The 23,255-nt window shown below is 35.2% G+C and overlaps 2 protein-coding genes across 3 annotated transcripts; both read left to right on the top strand.

Moving 5' to 3' along the window:
* Positions 1–7,912: 7,912 nt before the first annotated feature.
* LOC145160308 (metal transporter Nramp3-like) lies at positions 7,913–10,958 on the top strand. Its single transcript, XM_079079450.1, has 4 exons — positions 7,913–8,627; positions 9,547–9,683; positions 9,772–10,424; positions 10,493–10,958. The coding sequence occupies exons 1-4, from the start codon at positions 8,104–8,106 to the stop codon at positions 10,700–10,702; spliced, it is 1,524 nt and encodes a 507-aa protein (XP_078935576.1). The 5' UTR covers positions 7,913–8,103; the 3' UTR covers positions 10,703–10,958.
* A 3,632-nt stretch (positions 10,959–14,590) lies between these two features.
* Positions 14,591–17,350, top strand: LOC145160307 (aspartic proteinase 36-like). Of its 2 annotated transcripts, none has more exons than XM_079079449.1 (9): positions 14,591–14,990; positions 15,066–15,186; positions 15,267–15,700; positions 15,776–15,932; positions 16,128–16,180; positions 16,296–16,395; positions 16,498–16,570; positions 16,650–16,802; positions 16,934–17,350. In XM_079079449.1, exons 1-9 carry the CDS (start codon positions 14,710–14,712, stop codon positions 17,035–17,037), a joined length of 1,476 nt encoding a protein of 491 aa, XP_078935575.1. In that variant the 5' UTR covers positions 14,591–14,709; the 3' UTR covers positions 17,038–17,350. The 2 variants fall into 2 exon arrangements, with proteins under 2 accessions (XP_078935575.1, XP_078935574.1); XM_079079448.1 differs by having other exon boundaries at positions 16,098–16,180.
* The last annotated feature ends 5,905 nt before the right edge of the window (positions 17,351–23,255 follow it).

Genomic DNA, 23,255 nt, shown 5'->3' with positions numbered 1-23,255 from the left:
TCTATTTATTCTACCAGAATATATAAAGTGATAGTTAATTGCAAGTAACATGTTTTTAACCATTATTAGTTTTTTATTGTATTTGTGATAGGAATTACTGGAAGAATGCGTTGAAGACCTATTAGGAATAACTTGAAGAATGAATAAAGTTTGATCATACTCACAATTTATGTAACACCCATAAAATTCAATCCAATTTAAACTTTTAAAACATTTCCAAAACCATTAACCATTACAAAATTTGTTTTCAAAATGTAACATATCAGAGTATCCCAGAAACAAAATCATCAAAAGTGAGGAGCTGTACGATCACGCCTTTGCCTTGCCACGATCCCCTGATGCACCTGAAACAATAAACTGAAACTGTAAGCCCGAAAGCTTAGTGAGTTCCCCCAAAATACCCATACCCACAACTATACACATATAATCATAAACAACATACTATGGGACCAGTCAACCATCGGGTTGGAATACCCCAGGCCCTCAACCATCCGGTTGGAATGCCAACACACTATGGGTCCAATCATCCTCGGGATGGAATACCCCAGGCCCACAACCAACAGGTTGGAATGCCCACATACTATGAGTCCAATCATCCTCGGGATGGAATACTCACGGCCCACAACCAACAGGTTGGAATGCCCACATACTATGAGTCCAATCATCCTCGGGATGGAATACTCACGGCCCACAACCAACAGGTTGGAATGCCAACATATTATGAGTCCAATCATCCTCGGGATGGAATACTCACGGCCCACATACTATGACTCCAATCATCCTCGGGATGGAATACTCACAGCCCACAACCAACAGGTTGGAATGCCCAGGTCTATTGGCTTTCGCATAAAGCAGATAAGCCTCAACCGTCAAACAAACATGTGCACATATAACAGATAATCACATAAAAGTCTATAGACAACAACTGATCTAACGGATCATACCACATACCACATAATATTATCCTACCCTCTAGGATACTGAACTAACAGGTGATACCATACATCACATAATATCATCCTACCCTTTAGGATACCGATCTAACAAATCATACTAGCATAACATAACTAAGTAACAATTCAAAGGGCCGGCCTTGGTGCCTTAGACCCTTGAGTATAGTGAGGATAACTCACCTGGCGCACTGCTGAAGTCCCGCAGATAAAACTCCAGCTGCTGGTTGACAGATTCCCGAACTGTCAACATCAAACAATACCCAATTAATAATTGGGTTCCAAGCCCAAGGTCCAACTCACACTACAAAAGCCCAAAAGTCAAATAATGGGCCAAAACCCAACATATGGCCCAATTTTCCAAATTGGGCCCAGACCTCTACATGGTCTTTCCTTAAGGCCCACCCAATTATTCCAATTCAATTCCCATGGCCCAATATCATATAATCATAAAGGCCCAATTATGGCCCATCTATGGCCCAATTTTCCAAATTGGGCCCAAGTCCTCACATGGGTCTTATCCTAAAGCCCATCTAATTACTTTGGTCCATTAACTTGTTCTTGGATGGCCCACCAATAGTCCACTCGCCAAAGCCCAATAGGAAGGCCCAACACAAGCTCCAAGTGAAATTAGGGTTTCACATAAAATGACAATCAGGGTTAAGTGTTTCTCACTTAACCCATTAAGGACTTAATCCATTAAGTCCCTCACTTTACTAAATAAGTCATATGGTGTGATTGAGCTTAATGAACAATTCCATTCCAATGGCCCAAATGTGGGTCCCGATAAGTCCAAGCCCATAATCCCAAAATTAGGGTTTTCACATGAAATGATGATTAGGGTTAAGTGTTTCTTACTTAACCCATTAAGGACTTAATCCAATAAGTCTAATATTGACTTAGGTTAATTTGCCAATGATTATTATTTAATTTTTCAAGTTATTAAATAATTCCCGTGTGTGTCCTGATCAATTCCCAAAATTTGGGTTTCATGGCATTAGGGTTTTCCAAACCTTAATTAGGGTTTCCAACCCAATACTAGCCCATTAATCAAATGGTTGGGCTTTTAGGTCACTTTGGGACCATTAGGGTTTTATTAGGTCAATTAGGGTTTACAAGGCCCATTAGGGTTTCAAGCACCCTAAACGTATCAAACTTAACGAAGCAAGCACACCGCCACCCGGCACGGCGGCCGGTGGCGGCAGCCACCACCCTACGGTGGTGGTTTAGACTTTTCTTTCATTATTCCCATACGAATTACAATGCAATTTACAATAATATCTAACAACACACACACTCATAAAATAATACACACACACATCCACCTTGTGGTGGCCGGCGGTGGTAGATGGTGGCAGCCACCACCTCACGGCGGTGGTGGTGGCTTTTATCAAGAAATCCGGCCAAGATAACCTCACATACGGAACACGCTAACATTAGAACATATACACATGCCCTCCTGACGGAAACACACACACTAAGCACACTTGCTCGAAAATAAACGTCACCACCCACCTCACGGTGGCGTACGGGGCAGCAACAGCGACACAGCGGCGGCTGACGGTAGCGGTCCGGATCTGTGTCGTCCAGAAAACATGGAGAAGAGAGAGAGTATTTACGACAGCTTCACACACACATGAAGCATTCATAACGTCACTCACTCACGGCGGCATACGCTAGCCGGAGTAAACTGGTCCGCCACTCGGAGCGGAGGTAGCGAGAGACAACAGAGCAGAAGAAGAATAAAGGATGGCAGTGCTGCGAGGTGGCGGTAATCCGCCGCTGGGAAGCAACCACAATGGCAGCTCGATCTTTACTGCTGCGGCTTCCCGAGTTCATGGCTGCATTCGCCATTGCCGTCAACATGGGCTACCGGAGGACGTCAGGTGGCTTGGGCTTCGACCGATCGGAAAGACAAGAGGGAGATGGGGTGGTGACGGCGGCTGGACAATGGAGAAAGGAGATGGCGGCTGAAGGGTTTCCTTAGGGTTAGAATGTAGCAACAGGAGCGTCTTCCACCGGGAATGGAAGGCACGGGTTTAAGTCTCGTGTCTCCATTCAAACTATTAAGCAATTTGGCAACTCTGGTCCCTCCTCCCTACAACCTTCTCAATTCAAATCCAAAATTTACCATTTGGCCCTTGACTCCATAATCCTTTTCAATATAAGTCCAAAAATTCCAAAACAACCCCTCCTCTACAAACTATTCTCAAATAAGATCCATAAATTACCATTTCTACCCTGGCTTCAAGAATCCTTCTCAGATTAAGTCCGATATTTACTCTTTAACCCTCGGAAATCAAAATTATACCATACACCCCCTTGACTTATAAAAATCTTTACAAATTAAGTCCCACAACTACACTTTAACCCCTGGAGGTTCAAATCTTGTCATTTGGCTCCTTGAAACCGACAACGCACTAATTATTATTTAATTTCTGAGCTCTAACAATATAAAATAATAATAATTACTTCATGTGGCTCCTGATTTATTATTTAATTAATCTCTTTAAAATGGGATGTTACAATTTAAGAATGTTGTTATTTTTTAAGAATTTTAATTCATTTTTGTTGATATTCTTTTAAAATATGTACAATTATATTCAAATGTATAAGGCTTTTAGTTTGTAAGAATATGCATAAATTTGTATTTAAGTTCGGATGTATAAAAATATATTAGAATGTTGTTATTTTTCAACCTCGGATTCAAGAATTTTGTTACTCTTCAATAATATTATAATAGAATAAAATTCTGAAAGAACCTCATTCTAACAAAAAAATATTCTGACAGAATAAAATCAGTTATGTTTACAAATTACTTTAGAATTAAGATTGAATTAATTAAAAAAATCAGATTTTTAAAATTAGGAGAATTTATTATCACTAAAAATCCGAAAATTTCCTTTTATAAATATAGTTAATTGTCCAAAATACCATTTTGCTAAAATTTATGTGATTATATGGTACATGTTATCCCATTGTACTATCATACACCCTCAAATCATGTCCATTGATTAATTTCATCCGTTGGTCCAGATCTGTGCATTTTGGCACACAATAGTTAGTAAAAACAAAATAACCTAAACCTATATATATATATATATATATATATATATATATATATATAGAGAGAGAGAGAGAGAGAGAGCTAGGTTCAAATGTTTCTAGCAACTATTGTGTGACTAAATGCACCAATGAGAATTCAAGAAATAATAAATAATTAAATAAATCATTAACGGGTATTTTGGACATTTTGTACTTTTAATTAAGGAAATCATTTAATTGAAATCATACAATTATGGAAATAAAGTAAATATATTTGACCTAGTCCTTCACCTTCGTTTCCTGCCTGGAACATCACCACTATAGAGAAGAAATTCAGCGACTTCCCACCGCCGATTGCAGCCCTTCCTTGGGATCGATTAAGAGTCATCGGCCATTTTCTGACTGTTTTTGTGTTTCTTTCTTCTCCGATCAACCGAGGACCGAAGTCTTTCCCTCCCTGCGTGATTGTTGTCAGATAGAAGAAGGAGCAGCCGTCGCTGCCACTTGACGGAAGCACTGCTGCCTCCGTTCCTTTCCTTTCCACGATTGGTGGCTGACGGAGACGGAGATAGTGAACCAAGGGAAGCCTGCCGGAGATTAGATTTCCCTTCCTTGCGATATGTTCAACCACCGGTGAACCCATTGGAGCTGCATTCAGGGGCTTTGCCATGGAAGTTGTTCTAACACTATATGTAAGTGTTTGATATTCCCTAATTTTATTTACTTATTTGATACTATATTCTTGATTTTTTGAGATCCATCATATAAATATGATGAAGTCTTCGGTCAATGATTCACTTGCTCAACCTGAATTTTACCAGTACATCAAAAAATCAGATGGTGAAGTCATTCGGCTTCAGGCACATAAAATTTTAGAATAGTTTCAGATAACATATAAAACAATTACTTTATCATGTTTGTATTCTATCTTGTAGAATTTGATATTTGAAAAAGACATTGGTGAAAAAATTATCTCTTATCTTCCTCATGAATATCAAGCACCAAAGGAATAATCTTCAATTGGTAGCAGTAGCAAAATCGCCTTAGTATCTAATATGATGAGGGTAATTCTGCCAGAATGGAATCACGAATTCCAATTATGTTAGAATGAAATCTAATATGTTGGTTTGATAAAATGTTCACTTCAAATTATTCTACTTATTCTAATGTATGCTGTATAAAATCATTCTCATGTTTATCTCCTTTTTGCAACTCCTTGTATAAAATCATTCTCATGCAATACAATTTTGACAGAATGCCAATCTCACAAAATGTCAATCTCATAGAATGCTAGCATATTTTGAAGCGGCTTAGAGGTCAAACATACACAAGACATCTAGAAACGAAACAAGAAAGTGAATGAGGATTCTTTCAAGAATGTCGATATTTTTTTTGCAAGAGATTTCAAGAATGAATGTAATTTATGTTCATAGTTGTATTCTTTAATAATGAATGTAATTACTTATTCTAAACTATTAAACTTCGTCTTATATAAAATTTGTATTCATTAAAAATTATTGGTCTTGATAATATGTGTTTATAATATTATTTTCATAGTTGTATACGATTCTGACAGAATTACAGAATATCATTCTAACAAAATAACATTCTGATAGAATAAAATCGGTTTATGCTTACAAATTACATTTGAAATTGAATTAATTTGAAAAAAATCAGATTTTTTAAATCAAAATCTTAATTATCCCATAAATCTCGACTTTTCCTTTTTTAAATTCGTCTCAATTGACTAAAATGCCCTTATGCTGAATTTTGTGTGATTATATGGTACATGTTACCCTATTGTACTATCATAGACCCTCAGATCATGATCTTTGATTGTATTTCATCCGATGGTCCAGATCTGTGCATTTTGACACACAATAGTTAGTAAAAACAAAATAACCTAACCTTATATATATATATATATATATATATATATATATATATATATATATATATATATATATATATATATATATATAGGCTTAGGTTATTCTATTAAAACTAATTATTGTGTTATTGTATGCATAAATGTGGGCCAATCATTTTACTTATTTTAAGAAAGTGATTAACTCATATTATTGAATTAAAAATAATTGAAAAATACCATCCAGTTTAAGTAGAAGGGTATTTTAGTCAATTAATACATATTTAATAAAGGAAATTTGCATATTTTAAGGGATCATAGATTCTATTAATTTTAAAAATCCGAATTTTAATAATTATAAGGTTTTTAATTCGGACATTCTGATAGAATATGTTTATGAGTATATTCAAAAATAAAAATATTCTTGAGCCGTAAATAATAAAAATATTCTTGAACCTATTTCTTGATCATGAATTTAAAAACTTATTGTAGAGTAACAAATTCTTGAACAATCAATTGAAGAATAAAAACAAAAAATACATTATTTCTTATAGAATACGGGTAACAATTGTTAAGAATTACATTTATTGTTAAAGAATAAAACTAAAAAACTTTCAAAACGGGAAAGAAAACATAAAAAATCTAACAACGACTAATACATTCTAAGAAAATAATGTGGTCCGTTTCAATTTTGTGGTCCGTTCTTCAAACATCAACTTCTGTGATTCCAACAGAATTGGAATTCGTGATTCCATTCCAACAGAATTGGAATTCGTGATTCCATTCGAATAGAATTGGAATCTCACCAATATCATCCATTGAATCATCTACATAAACATACTTGATACATTTTCAGAATTCAACCTTGTCAAGATCCTGCAATGTCCACATAAATGAAGTGTTAAATCAGAAAAAAAAAACATAAATTGAAATATGTATCAATTCATAAAATGCAGCCAAAAAACTGCTCATTCTGATATGTATATTAGTCCCAAATAAAATCAATTTCCCAACAACGATTGTTAATGAGGAACTTTCCATCCCAACTAACACACACCAAGACAAAATGAGTAACACACAGAAGATTTGAAGAGATATATTACGACCAAGAACAACAAATTAGCGGTGATGACGAAATCAATATCACCATGAATCATGTTAATGAGGAACTTTCCATGGCTTCTTTGACTATTTCTCCCTGAATAACGAATTAAAATAAGAAAATATATATACTCCATTCACAATGAAGCTCACACAGATTACATTGCATCACTATGTGAAAACACAAACACTAATGACACATACATATAATTACTTTGTCTGGCTTTTCATCGAATACCTGGAGTGCAGGTTTGGTGCACAATCACAAATTATCAATAACAAAATCAAACGTGACCATTTGAAGGAGGAGACGATGGCATCTGATAAGTTTGACCACATTCAGTAATAAATATCAACAACTTCACATCGGCAATTCAATAAAGAGGTGGAAAATAGGAATCGGGTTGAATCGACAAAAAGAGGCGATTACCTGATGGTGAATGCGATCTCATGCCGATGGAGGAAAGGGATTAGATTCACATTTTATTTACTTGTTGATTGTGTGTGTGTGCGCGAAAACAGCAGAACCACCGATTGGAAGCAGCTATTGATCGGAAGCAGCGAACAGGGGGAAGCAGTGATCGTATATTTGTTCTGTTTTGGAGCTAGGGTTACGAATGGGATAGAATACAATTTGTTTATTGTTTTAAAAAGGAATAAAGGTAGGTCAAAGTATTTACCATAATTATAGGAGTGTATTTGTAGAAATTATTTATCAAATTACTAAATTACCCTTATTTATTTGTTTGATTATTTATTTATTTTTTAAATATTGATTGGCCCACATTTATGCATACAATAACACAATAATTAGTTTAAACAAAAGAACCTAGCTCTCTCTCTCTCTCTCTATATATATATATATATATATATATATATATATATATATATATATATATATATATATATATATATATATATATATTACTTTGTTTTATTTTATATTCCATTCTCTCCCAAAAGGGTCGTGAACAAAGTGTCAACTGTTAACGACGATAAGCAAGTTTCCTTGCTAAACCCTCAATCGCAGAAACCATCAAAAAAACTTTACAATAAATTATTCCATTCTCTCGCACGCACCAATTACACTCCGGCGACCACTGCGAGCCGACAAGAGGATCAAATTGAAGGTTAAAGAATATGCCTTCCGACCAACATCAGCCCTTACTCGCTTCCGACGAACAAGAAACTGCTTACGATCCCACCGAAAAAGTACATGTCGTTGGAGTAGTCGACGACCAAGACCACTTCGATGAATACGGCGATAAATCACCACCCTTCTCATGGCGGAAGCTATGGCTGTTCACGGGACCTGGATTCTTGATGAGCATAGCGTTTTTGGATCCGGGTAACTTGGAAGGTGATCTTCAGGCGGGTGCGATAGCCGGTTATTCATTGCTATGGTTGCTTTTGTGGGCTACGGCAATCGGATTGCTCATTCAGCTTTTATCGGCTCGGCTTGGTGTTGTCACTGGGAGGCACCTGGCTGAGCTGTGCAGGGAAGAGTACCCAAATTGGGCGGGGAAGCTGCTGTGGATCATGACTGAGCTCGCACTAATTGGGGCTGATATTCAAGAAGTTATTGGGAGTGCTATCGCTCTCAAGATTTTGACAATTGGGTTTTTGCCCCTTTGGGCTGGTGTTCTCATCACTGCCTTCGATTGGTAAACTTTACTCTGTTCTTACCTTTTGATATTTATCGATTGTCGTTTACCAGTATAAAATTTAATTTTTAATTATATTCGAATGTTTTAATCTGTTGATCATCTGTTCTTGAACCCTAAAAGTCGAAGATCGAACTGTCTGTCAAAAATTCAAAATGTCTTTTCAAAATCTGACTTGGGTTTGTCTGTTTTGGATGTTTCTCAAAATTGGATCCAAAATATTTTAATCGATGAATATGATTTTGTATACCAAATTCATTCGATGGCTTTTCTGTAGTTTGTCGACTTCCGTTTGTCTGTTTGCATGTTTGCCTTTTGGGTTCGGGGTTTGATATTCAGTTTCTGTTTGCTTTTCACTGTCGATATTACCAATTTGATTTTGGACAGCATGTTAATTTCATTTTCGTAATCTTGGAATGATTTAATCTGTTAATACTATGAAAACCTAACCAAATAAAGATTTCAAAGCCTCATAATCCTGAAAATTGCACCTTTTAGATTGTTGTTCATTTAATCCTGATTTTTTTTCCTAGTTTGACAGATCATGTCCTGTTTTTCACTTCTAATATCAATTAATTGTTGTTACAGTATTTCATTTTACTCTGAAAGCATTTTGGATTGGTTCAATCCATAGATCATCTGATATTAAATCTTAAAAATCAAGATTGCAGCTTTCCACAAATTGGGTTTATTTCTTTTCATCAGCCAAAAAATCAAACTCTAAGACAATCAAGACAGGAAAAAGGGTCTTTTCAAAATTTGATTTTAGGGTTCTAGGTTGTGATCAGTAAATCTGATTTCTTAATCTTGATTCTTCTGGATGTGGTTTTCTCGCTCTTCCTAAAAAAGAAACAAGATTTATGCAACTTGATTCCATCAATTTCATAAATTTATCTATTTTCTTTGAATCTTCATGCAGCTTCATCTTCTTATTTCTTGAAAACTATGGCGTAAGGAAGCTAGAAGCACTTTTTGCAGTCCTCATTGCAGTCATGGCAATCTCATTTGCATGGATGTTTGGTGAAACTAAGCCCAACATGAAGGAGCTTCTTGTTGGTGAGCAATCACAATTTAAAACCAATCTTTAATAATTTACAATCCAATCCCTAATATCATTTATCAAGAAACATTTTCTTTCTTTTAGGTATTGTGGTTCCACAGCTCAACTCAAAAACAATCCAACAAGCAGTAGGAGTTGTCGGCTGCATTATAATGCCACACAATGTCTTCCTACATTCAGCACTTGTACAATCCCGAGAAATCGATCCGCGAAAAACGGGTCGGGTCAGAGAAGCAATCAAATACTACTCAATAGAATCCGCCATAGCACTTGCAATCTCTTTCATCATCAACCTCTTTGTAACAACCGTATTTGCAAAGGCATTCTTTGGAACTGCAATTGCTGACACAATTGGTCTTGGAAATGCTGGGCAGTTTCTAGAAGATAAATTTGGTGGTGGAGTGGTCCCCATTTTGTATATTTGGGCAGTTGGGTTGTTGGCAGCCGGGCAGAGTAGTACAATCACGGGCACGTATGCCGGGCAGTTTATTATGGGCGGGTTTCTTGATTTGAGATTGAAGAAATGGGCAAGGGCTTTGATTACAAGAAGTTGTGCTATAGTTCCTACTTTGATAGTTGCTTTGATTTTTGATAGTTCTGAAGACACTTTGGATAGTCTTAATGAATGGCTGAATGTGCTTCAGTCTGTTCAGATTCCATTTGCTCTTATTCCCCTTTTGTGTTTGGTGGCTAAAGATGATCTCATGGGTGTTTTCAAGATTGGCCCTTTTCTAAAGGTATCCTTTCTTTTTACTTAATGAGCTTAATGGGTTAAGACACTAATGAATTTTGGTTATGTTTGCAGACAATCTCATGGCTTGTGGCTGCTTTAGTGATAGCAATAAACGGGTATTTATTGCAACAATTTATTGCTGAAGAAGTGAGTGGAGTGGTGCTTACTTCTATAGTCATAATATTCACTGCAGCATATGTTGCATTTGTTGTGTACCTTATCTGGCGAAGCATTACTGTTTCTACATTCGGTTTCTTGAAGCCAAATAGTCAAGTAATTTAGAGCTTTACACGAAGGTATATATATGTATTATTTTTGGGTTATTTTATTGACATAATGTTAGGTCTAGCAAAGAAAAAAAGGTCAGATATGACATTGTTATGTTGAAGCAAACTAGCAATGTAGTAAACTGTCATTGTTGGTTACCTTTTTTAAAGGCTGATTATGTTGCCTGTAATGTATGAGTATGTAACCTGACTTTTTCAAGAAAGGTTAAAGTAATCAATCTAATTGCTCTGGTTTTTTGGCAATCTAATAATATCTAACTTCTATTATAAGCATGATTGATTGTTAAATGTTAGCAAGTAACATTTGTGGATTTTCAACAAAACTATTTGTAACACCCACTTGAAATCATGGCATGTTGACCATGTACATAGCTTAAAGCTTAGAAGGTGATCAAGAAAGACTTGTATTGCTACTAGTTTCCCAATTTAAAACTTTTTCTCACTCTTTTGTCATTTAGTTTGGGTTGTTACAACGTGGACTCATCTATCTTTAAGTCAAGCAACATGAACAATTTACAAAGCTTTTTGTTACATCAAATTGATAAGAATGCTTAAACATGATTTCATCAAAAGAAGCCGAACAATGTTTGACAATATACTTTCATGCATTTGCAATAGTAATTAATGTCATGCTCTATGCAATATTTCGTAGACCTAAACATACATGGATTATGGATACATGGTTGCTTGGTTAGAGCTTTATTATTAACTACATCATTACAAGAAAGGAAAAAGATCTATAAGTAGAGAAACAATCTACTGTTAACCTTGCAAAAGCCCAAGATAAAAAAAACTCAAATATAAAAGGGGCCAATAACATATTATGCTAACCTTTCTCTCAAACTCACAATGTAATAACAATAAACATTACGAGTTTGTCAGACAAGAAACAAAATCGAGATAGTCTTTGGGAAAATATCAATAATCTGCAAAGTTGACGACACGTTTGGTAACAAAATGGTTCCTAGTTGTAGATGATGGTGTTGAAAATAACAATCAGTCTCAATATGTTCTATCTGATCATGGATACATAATTCTTTGCAATCTGCATCGCATTATTGTTGTCACAATGTAAGAGAGTAGGTTGAGACATATTAACACTAGTTATATGCAAGTAGCCAACTTAATCAAACAATCTCACAAGCAGTCACAACAATAACTCGATATTCAGCCTCTATAGAAGACCGAGAGACACCATCTTGTTTCTTACATTTCCATGAGATAAGTGTCACGAAGATTTTTCAAAATACAAAGAACATCTCCCTAATGAACAATAGCAGGAATAGTAATAAATTGGCTAACTAAATGAGCTATATTGAGGGTGAGTGACAGTAAGATATACCAAACTGCCCACAACAGTACGATACAAGCTTGAAGTTGATAAAGGAACACCACCAGTTGTAATATATCAGATATTGGTTTCAAGGGGTGTGTTAATAGTTATTTTGTCAGTAAGCCTAACACATTCAAACAGATCAAAAATATATTTTGATCGACTGGGATAGAAGATATTCTTTTGGAGATTTATTAACCCTAATACCCAAAAAATAACGAAGCAACCCTAAGTCTTTCATAGTAAAACGATGAGCCAAAATCACGCTTCAAGGACTGAATGTCAACATAGTCGTCACCAGTAATAATCATGTCATTTATATATAATAATAGAAGAATCTGTCATGCACTTGTGCATCAAACAAAGCTGAATCGTGATTACTAGGAACAAAACCAAGAGAAATAATTACCATAGAGAACTTTTCAAACCAATCACAAGGGGCATGTTTTAGGCTATATAGGGCTTTTCGAAATCAGTAGACTTAACCTGATTGGTGAACAATGTAGACCTCCTCATGAAGATCATCATTCAAGAACACATTATTGACATCCATTTGGAAGATCTTCCACTAGCGAATGGATGCAACTGCTATCAACTTACGAACAATTGTCATTTTTGCAACATGAAAAAAAGTCTCCTCGTAATCTATATCGTATTTTTGCAAGTATCTTTTACAAAAAGTCTGGCGTTGTACCACTCGACAGTTGGTTTTAATCTTGTATACCCAATCAAAACCAATTGTATGCTAAAAAGGATCATATATTGCCTCTGTATAGGACCCCGGTTCTAAAAGATCATGTATTTTGCCGAGGCGTGGGCTGCAAATTTCTTTTAGAACGGCGAATATATATATATATATATATATATATATATATATATATATATATTAAAATAACTAGCAAGACGCTAGAAATAGTTATAAACATTAATACAAACAATAGAAGGAGAACAACACCACATATTCCAATTAAAAAAAAATTAAAGTTGACACAATGCTTGAACCATTTGTAGGAGATGAGCTAAATATCGTCCGCCGTTCTCATAGGTAAGCACCTATTTTCTTGGATACGAATATGTTTCGAGATTTCCAAATTAACCAAATAGTAATATAAATAAGACTCAACTTCATTCTTTTGTAATTCTTGCTCAACCCATTGCGACTTAATAATAATAGGAAGTCATCAAAGCTTGCAGGAGGGGAGGGGATTATACTCGACCAGTTATAAAGCCAATGCCAAACAGCCCGAGAGAAGTGACACTCGAAAAACAGATGGGTAATGTCTTCGATAACATCCTAGCAAAAAGGACAATCAGAGGTGCGTAAGTTAACTCCCATTACCACAAGATTTCTAGCAACCGAAATCCTGTTTTGCAAAAAAACACTGAACAAAGCAATTGGTTTTTAGGGGAACCCATGAAACCAATTGAAATTTCACCAAGGCATCACTCGTGTCAGCATCATCCATCAGTTTCTTTAAGGATTTAACAGAAAACAGACCATTATTGTCGGTATTCCATGACAACGAATCAGAAAAGGGGGAAGTTTGCAAACCTGAGACCAATCTGTGTTAACCGGATAAAAAGATTAAAAAAAGTCTAAGGGTGCGTTTAGTTGCGGAAAATGGACCGTTTTCCGGAAAAATTTTCCAAAAAAATGAGAATTTTGAAAACGCGTTTAGTTCGTCTATTTTTCTAAAATTTTCACGGAAAATGAAAATTTCTCGTTTTCTAAAATTACAAAGAAGTTGGAAAATGAAAACTGAATAAGTTTTAACTAAACACTTTTTCTATATTTTCCAATGAAAAATAAAAATGGAAAATAAAAACTAAAAAGTAAAAACAAAAATCCATAACAAAAAAAAAACCTAAAAATTTTGGTAGTACGCATTGACTTACGAGGTGGCAGAAGATCTCAAGATCCATAGTCACAATAGATGACATGGTTGTCTCAAGTGTACGTAGACTATGACTAGTTTGTGGGTCATCAAATATAGTGTCATCAATTTCAGTAATTTAATTCTTATATAATTATATTTTTGTTTATTTTAGTGACTTCTTAAACATCCTTAATTTGGAGTTTGTTGTAAAACGCAGTTGGGAGTTAATGATTAGTCGGATAATCTGAAATTTTATAAAATTTTATATATTTTATTATAGTTATATAAAATTAAAAAACCATATGATATCAATAAGTATTTTATCTATGTTTTGAATAACATTTGATATCTATTGGGTCATCAAGACAATGTCGTTTTAAACGTGAGAATTTAAAGCTTAGGGCAAACAAAATGAAAGAAAAACATGTTAGTGTATGTTTCACATTTTCTAACTATATATTAACAGATATTTATCAACCATATATTATACTTTTATAAATATATTAGTTATGTTAGTTTGGTGTAACTATAATAGAATGAATTATATTTGTCAGTTTAGGAGAAAAAATAATTGATGGAATTAATGCATTCTCAAAAAGTTAATTAATAAAACACTTTATAAAAATAATACTGTATAAGTATAATAATCATTAATCAATAAATATAACTTCTTTTGGAGACAAGGCTTTGTTCTAGCTCTTTAGGTACTCTTTACTCTTCCAGAACGACGTCGTCGTTCTGCGCCAGTAGACTTCATCGGACCTCCTACCGGAACAAGTCCGGTGATCACCAATGACACAATTCCCCTGGACACCGGCCTCGTCTACCACCGCTGCCGTGCTCCTCTCGAATTTTGTGTTGTTGGTTTGGGCCGCCGTCGATGATTCAAGCACTGTTATTCTCCGTCCTCCCCATGATGGTAGCAATCGTCACACCATGTTTCTACCTCTTTTTCCTTCTCCTTCCTCCTCCTCCTTCTCCGGCGACGGAAAATCTCGGCGTCGCCTCCACACATCCGATGCTCCTAGCCCAAACGCTCGAATGGCTCTCCACGACGATCTCCTCTTCGACGGGTATCTGTTAACCTTTTCTCGATCAATTTGAAAGAAGATTTGAAGTAAAAAATAAAAGTAAGTATTGATTATTAGGTATTTCACGACGAGTCTGTGGATTGGGTCTCCGCCGCAGAAGTTTGCTCTGATAGTCGACACCGGTAGCACTGTCACTTACGTTCCATGCTCCACCTGTCAACGATGCGGCAACCATCAGGTTCTAATTACATCATCTTCATCTTCTTCAATTCGATTCATCAACTCTTTAATTATGCAACCAATCTTGTTAATTCACAGGACCCAAAGTTCAATCCATATTTATCGAGCACATACCAACCTGTAAAATGCAATGCCGGTTGCAGCAGCTGCGCCAACGACACGCTGCAACAATGTTTATACGAAAGAAAATACGCGGAATTGAGCACAAGCAGCGGCGTTCTTGGTGAAGATGTTATATCTTTCGGCAACTTAGGCCAGGTTTTACCTCAACGTTCCATTTTCGGCTGTGAAAACATGGAAACCGGTGATCTCTTCACTCAACATGCTGATGGAATAATGGGTTTGGGTCGTGGTGATCCGAGTATAGTCGATCAACTTGTTGATAAAGGTGTAATAAGAGATTCGTTTTCTTTGTGTTATGGTGGCATGGATACCGGCGGTGGTGCCATGGTTCTCGGTGGTATTTCACCTCCGTCAGGAATGGTCTATGCTTACTCAGACCCTGCACGCAGGTATATATATAATATATGTATATATCTATCTTTCATCTACATATATATGAAACTTCTTTTTTTCTGATCATATAGCCCATATTACAACATTAAGCTGAGAGGGTTACACGTCGCCGGAAAGCGGTTGGATTTGAGTCCGAGTGTTTTTGATGGAAGGCTTGGAACAATCCTAGATAGTGGAACGACATATGCTTTCCTACCTGAAGCAGCTTTTCTTGCATTTAAAGATGCTGTAAGATTTAATCTTTTTAATTTGCGTTTCTTTAATTAATTACTATCTACCATTGTTAATTACTTTTTAAATCATATATATATATATATATATATATATATATATATATATATATATATATATATATATATATATATATATATATATATATATATATATATGCAGATCATGAAAGAACTCCATAATGTGAAACAGATCAATGGGCCTGATCCAGGTTATAATGACATTTGCTTCTCCGGTGCTAAAAGGTGGATATATAAATGGATATATGTGTAGTTATAATTACATATATATGAATTAATGTTGTGTTCTAAAGTACAAATTAACTAATGTCAAGTGGTTGTAAAATTGTAATTACTTTAGTGACGATGGTTCACAGCTACTGAGAACATTCCCGACGGTTGATATGGTGTTTGGAAAGGGACAAAAACTGTCACTAACCCCAGAGAATTACTTGTTCCCTGTACGTAAGCATTTATGGTTGTATTTAGAAAACGAAATTCATTCTTGTCTTTTATTTTTTTTATTATTAGTATTCTGATGAGTTTTTATTATATATGTGAAGCATTCAATGGTGGAGGGTGCATATTGTTTGGGGATTTTTCAGAATGGAAAGGATGCAACGACTCTTTTAGGAGGTAATTCAACATCTTAATTATTCTTTGAATTTCAATTAATGAAAATGTTGTGTAATTTAATTATATGTTTGTTAAACAGGCATTCTTTTTCGCAATACTTTGGTTATGTATGATCGTGAACATAACACGATTGGATTTTGGAAAACTAATTGTTCTGATTTATGGGGAAGACTTGATGCTTCAACTGGAGATATGTCTCCAGCTTCATCGGCTTCAAACAATAATTCTCCACGTAAGATCTTTGGAATTCACTCGTACAAAAAGAACATGAAAAGTGCAGGAAATTGTTGGTTTTCTTTTTCATTAAAACGTTATTTCTAAACCGAGTTTGGATAATTTGGTCTGTTTGTTTATTTTCAACAGGGTCGTCGAGTGATGTTGGCTCCGGAAGATTTATATCATTACAACTGATTGCTCTGGGAATCATTTTGTTTCTATTAAGTAATCATTACGCTTTTGGTGTGTAATAATTTTTGTAGTTCATTATTTCAATATGTAAATTTGATGTCAATATGTAATGTTTGTTGGGCTTCCCTCTTCTTGGAGGATGGCCCAAGGCCCAAGGGGGGATGGAGGATATTATTGTTCAAAGAAAAAGTGGTAGGTTTTCTTATGGAAGAACATAAAGAAAAATATCAACACATATAGAGAAGAAACTGTAAAAATAATATCAAAAAATAAATGTTTTTGTACGAACTTTGGCCCGGGTTTTAGAGGTGCCTTCCTAGTTCCTAACTCATGATTGTTTAATCTGAAAGATTTGGATTGCATTTGGAGGAAGTTAGATGTGCATTATGTATGGCCTATGAAACATAACGTTGTTTTGTTCTAGTTTAGTTATGTTGTGAGTTTGGTTTCCAATATGGGTTTTCTTGAAGTTGTGTGCTTCTATATTTCCCTTTGTTACCCACTATATTTGGTTATAATGTAAGCACTCATCGTCTCATTCTCTCCTTTTTATATTCTTCACAACACAATAAGGTTTTCCCATGTTAAAATCTGTTGCTATCGTATTTTTGTTTATCTCCATTAATTAAAAGGCTTGTTGTTTTTCCTCAAGGTTGGATAGATTTTTGCTTTCTACAAAAAAATCATCATTTAGTTTGAGTTTGATTTCCGACGATTCACAAAGACAGAGGAAATAATTACTTTGTGTAAAACCGGAAAATATGTTTATATAGAAATTCTTGTAGATATATCAAAGCCCAATCAGGCTAGCTATATACGTATGTAATTATGTACATGTCTAAAGTAGGCTACCGAAAACAATAGTTAGGAGAGTGGAGCTAGTCACAATGGGTAGCAGAAGGAGGAGAGGACGTCTTTGAAGGGAGTGAAATATAGTGTGATGTTAGACACAAATGAGTTGGCTCTTAAAGGACATTACATCATATAAAAAGACGTGGAGGCTTAGTATTAGAAATGTAGAGTAGCCTAGGTCCCATTGTCAACTTGTCCAATGTTTTTGCGCCTTCATTATGTTTTTCCATTCTTGTTTTTTGAGTAGTGCAATTTCATTGTGTCCGAACCTGCTAACCATTAGTGAAACCAACCAAAAATAGGTAAAATGATGTTGGTGATTTTAGTGTCGCTATGTCATTTTATGTAATTACAACTAACATGTGAGCTAAGAGATTTCATAATTTGTACTCTAATATATGTACAGGTTTTGCGGAGTGCACGCATGTATAAGATCAAATTAGAAGCCAGATTGACGACAAGTCGGGGATCTGGGGGCAGCGCTCCTGGGTCCGGGGTTTCCAAAGGGGTAGCACCCCTTTGGCGGGGTCTAGGGGCAGCGCCCCTAGCGGGGTCCAAGGGGCAGAGCCCCTGGTTGGGGTCCCGCTGACGGCTAACCCTAAATCTTGTTTGTTATATAAACGACTCTTCTCTTTGAGAAGAGACACACAATTATTAGCTCTCTTTTCTTCAAACGGACATAGAATCCTTCTAGCAATTTGGCTTACGATTTATGTGCCTAGATTTGTAAGTGTCATCTTGGATTATCCTAGGCTGAATTTCTTGTAACCCAGGCATAGAGTAAAAATATCAGTTCAGAAAGTTTTCACATGATCCAAGGGGTATCCAGATCTCCAACATAAACCCTAATTCCTCCAACAAACACCCGATTATTAAATATTGTTGGGACCATATTGTACGCAGTTTTAGGCTCAAAAATTAAAAACCCTAACTCTACATGTAGATCTCAGTGAAATTATATATAAACTCTCTATACAAATAGGGATGAAAATGGGACGGGGTTGACCATCCATGACCCGTCCCCAAGTGCCTAACCTTATCCCCATCCCTATCCCCGATGGATGTGAGGAATCAAATCCTTTTCCCTTTAGATTTTGGACTTTTCCTTGGCCTATCCCCGACCCATCCCCGATTTATCAACATAATAAAATCAACTTACGCAAAAAATAATTTCAAGTTTAATAAGTTATCAAAACTAGATGACATAATTAAATTGTGTTTACATTAATCATAAAGTTTAACAAGCATCAAAACGAGAACTGATGATTTGGTATATGGACCGTCGAACGAAGTAACAATTGACGAACTCTTAGAATTGAAAACGTAATTTGATATATACACTTTGTCTCTGATGGTCTAATACATATCAATTCATGCTTGGACTTCATTCAAATTCAATAAATTACCAATATATATATATATATATATATATATATATATATATATATATATATAGAAGTATGTTCAATCGAGAACATTTCTTATTGCGAGAACATTTGATAACAAATTTTGACTACTAATTTTTAAATGTTGAAATTTTAATGATATGTTAAAAAAAATATTTTAATTTTATTAAAACATAATTAGAACTTTATTTTTATAGACACACTCTCTCTTCTTTCTCTCTCTCTAAGTATCTCTCTCATCTTTCTCTCTCTATGTCTCTCTCTACATATCTCCCTCCCATTTCTCTCTCTACATATCTTTCTCCCGTTTCTCTCTTTACATATCTTTCTCTCTCTACACATCTTTCTGGGTAATTTGAACCAACATCACCATTGACGAAGCTCATCGTTAACTATCTCTCCCGCAAGTCCCAATCGACAGTGAAGTTGATCTCTACAAAGACGGTCTTTGAGAGCTTCCTGGTAGTAATTTTTCAGTCTATACACCTACGTTTTTTCAACCTAAATTGACTCGATTTCTCACGAAATTCATGAAATTAAGCTTATAATGAATGACTAATCGATGTCTAATACTTGATTTCACATCATAGAATATATTCTACGTGAAAAATTCCCTTATGTTTTCCTGTTGTTGATGAATTACGAACTTGCTTGTTCATTTTCTTACTTTTGTGAGGAATTATATGTATAGTTGGATTGTTTTTATTGAAAATTGTAAGCTCTAGGGGCTGAATTGGAGTCTATTAGAGAGTTGATGGTCACTGTAGGATTTCATGCACACCAGGTGTTTGTCATATTGTCTGAAAGAACCTAATAAGTGTGAAAGTGGCAGTTTATGTGAAAATCCTTAACTTTGAACCCTCATTAAGCCAATAATTAAGGCCCTTAGTTTAAATTGAATTTCACATCTCTATAGCCTAATAAGTAACCAAAAATCATGTTAAAAGTGATAAACTTAAGGCTTAACCATTAATTACTTAATAGAACACCAAAAGTGATTTAGAAGCTATTATGATCAATTTTCTGAAATCTGTCCTCCAACTTCTAAAATCCGTGCAGGTCAATAAGAACATTTAAAAACCATGAGACTTAGTTTCCTGGAACTCTTAGTGTGTCTAGTTTCTTCAAACTTTGAATCACATTTCGGAATTCCAACTCCTTGAGGGGTAAAATTGGCAATTTTCTCAGGCTGGTCCATGCTGTCACAGATTTCATGCATTGTCTTCAAAAAATCATAATAAATTCATCAGAACTTCAAATGCTAAAATTCCAAATCCTATAGTTAGATATGGATGTATAGTCTCCCACATATAAAGGAACTGATGTAATTCTTAGTAGATTGGTACAGTTTATTCAAAGAGTGTTGAGTGGTCCAGAAAGTGACAGCTTAAAGTTACTAACTTGTAAATTTAATATAAAATCAACCAAAAATCGTTAGAATGAGATATTTATATTTATGAATAGATAAAAGGGGTTACTTTACCAATATTATTTTATTGAAATTTAAGAATGGGTTGAAAGGTAAGAAAATAGATCCCAAACAGAGCACTACAATCAAAGAGAAAATAAGGAAATATGTACATAAGTTTTATAAGAGTAATACAACAAAGCACAAGCTAAATAATGTTATAATTCTTGTGTAGGTTCTCAGAAAGGAAATGATCCATCTAGCTCAAGCTAGCTAATTTTCAAGTTCAATGAGGTGAGTTACACTAACTCTCCTATTATGTAGGCATTACTTTTTTTTATGTTATTGTTCACGGATACCCTAATCCGGTAGAGTGAACAAGGAAATGCAGAATGCATTTTGTTCTCTAGTGAGACAAGCAGACAAGATTCATTTCCGCTTTCTCGATTTGTTAATTGTTCTCATGTATTAAATCATATGTGATTATATGATCTATTCACATATGACTTATATGCACAAAATTCATTTTTATGTTTTCGATTCAATAGTTGTTCTTTGTCCATATTAATCGTATGTGATTAAATACATAAAATGACATATGATTAAATACATAATAACAACTAGATTAAATACATGATAACAACTTCTGAATTGAGAATGCGAATTTGAATCTTATTCACATAAATCATATGTGATTAGATACGTATAATCTCTTGTGATTAAATACACAAGAACAATTATTGAATCAAGAACACGAAAATGAATATTGTCCACATAAACCATAAGTGATTAGATACATATAATCACATATGATTATATGTATCTAATCACATATGATTTATGTGGATAAGATTTATTTTTACGTATCTAATCATATGTGATTAGACACATATAACCACATGTGATTATATACACGATAACAAACAATGAATCAAGAACGCGAAAACAAATCTTTATCCACATTCAACATATGTGATTCAATACATCTAATCACATGCGATTATTTGGATCTAATCACATATGATTTATGTGGACACAATTCATTTTTGCTTTGTCGGTTCAATAGTTGTTCTCGTGTATTTTATCATATGTGATTATATGTATAATCACACGTGATTAAGTAGAGGAGCATAACTATTGAATCGAGAAGGCAAAAATAAATCTTGTCCACCTCAAATCATATGTGATTATATATAAATATAAGTACATGTGATTAAATACACAAAACCAATTATTTAATCGAAACCGCAAAAATAAATATTGTCTACTTAAATAATGTATGATTAAATACAAAAATCACATGTGATTATATGTATCTAATCACATATGATTTATGAGGATAAGATTCATTATCACATTCTCGATTTAGTAATTGTTCTTTGTCAACTATAATCATACGTGATTAAATACATCTAATCACATGTGATTATATGTATCTAATCACATCTGATTTATATGGACAAAAAAGAATGATGTCAATATAAATCATATGTGATTAGATATATATAATCACATAGGATTATATACACGAGAACAACTATTGAATCGAGAACACAAAGATAAATATTGTGAAACATCCCAAAAATACCGACCAAATATTTCTTTTTTAAAAACATTATTAAACCATAAATATCATCGTCATTGTAACACCCCGTTTATTTATAAGATAAATAAATAAATTAATGAATGAATAGTATCTCTAAAATAAATAATTATATATCAAAGGATGGTTTCGAAGAGCTAATTGTCACAATTTTAGAAGTTGGGGGTTAAAAGTGTAAGTTCAGATTTATTTTGTAAGAATTTATGAAGGCGGGGACTAAATGGTAACTTCTGGGACTTCATTTGAAGAGATTTTGGGGCTAAGGGGCTGTTTGGTGAATATTGGACCTGAATCGTAAGGGATTTCAATGCTGGGGGTTGAAATGGTAAATTAAGGACTATGTTTGAAAACGAATTTTGAGATGAGGGACTGAATGTGTCAACATGGGTTAGAGTTTGAGGATTCGGGTATATAAGCTTTGCGTTGCCCTAACCCTAGCTGTGTTTGTCCAACCGTCATCTTCTTCACCCTTCGTCCTCAACTTCGGCGCCGCTACCTCCCACCTTGCTTCTCCTGTTTGCGGCCGCAATCTCACAACCCCATCATCGGTCATCGCTTCTTTGCCTGTTGAAGCCGGAAGACCACCGAGATGTCACCGCTGTGGTTACAGCCGTCGGTGAATTCGAGAACGTCGAAGACCGCCGCCATGACCGTACACGCCCCCCTCCCTCCTTCTGTTCGTGTGGTTCATCGCCACTCACGTCGCCGATGTCAAGCAAAACCGCTGTGCCCTTCTCTTCTTATGTTGCTACGGTGGTTGTGGTTTCCGGTGGTGGACTGCCACCACTTTCCCCACCGTAAACGCCCTTCCATTTCCATTTACGGTTGGGCCTGCCTTGTGTCGCCGCTGTCGCCGTCATATTACACCCTCGCCGTAGTTTTGCGCCACCATGAGGGGTGGTTGGGCTCGTTCACGGCCAGAAGTGATCCATGGTGTTTATGTTCGATTGTGCCATTGGTATGAGGCTGCTGGAATGGTTGTTTGGCCGAAGATCCGAAGGAAGACTC

This window comes from Lactuca virosa, chromosome 2, assembly GCF_052849685.1.
Source record: "Lactuca virosa cultivar CGN04683 chromosome 2, Lactuca_virosa_CGN04683_v6, whole genome shotgun sequence".
Classification (NCBI taxonomy): domain Eukaryota; kingdom Viridiplantae; phylum Streptophyta; class Magnoliopsida; order Asterales; family Asteraceae; genus Lactuca; species Lactuca virosa.
This window is presented reverse-complemented; position numbering and strand designations above follow the sequence as displayed.

Excerpts from the sequence above, each read along its gene's own strand:
- LOC145160308 (XM_079079450.1), top strand. The coding sequence starts at position 8,104 with ATGCCTTCCGACCAACATCAGCCCTTACTCGCTTCCGACGAACAAGAA. Across the intron at positions 9,684-9,771 it reads CATGAAGGAGCTTCTTGTTG|GTATTGTGGTTCCACAGCTC; the intron begins GTGAGCAATCAC and ends TCTTTCTTTTAG. Across the intron at positions 10,425-10,492 it reads AGATTGGCCCTTTTCTAAAG|ACAATCTCATGGCTTGTGGC; the intron begins GTATCCTTTCTT and ends TTATGTTTGCAG.
- LOC145160307 (XM_079079448.1), top strand. The coding sequence starts at position 14,710 with ATGACACAATTCCCCTGGACACCGGCCTCGTCTACCACCGCTGCCGTG. Across the intron at positions 16,571-16,649 it reads TGCAACGACTCTTTTAGGAG|GCATTCTTTTTCGCAATACT; the intron begins GTAATTCAACAT and ends TTTGTTAAACAG. Across the intron at positions 16,803-16,933 it reads TTCAAACAATAATTCTCCAC|GGTCGTCGAGTGATGTTGGC; the intron begins GTAAGATCTTTG and ends TATTTTCAACAG.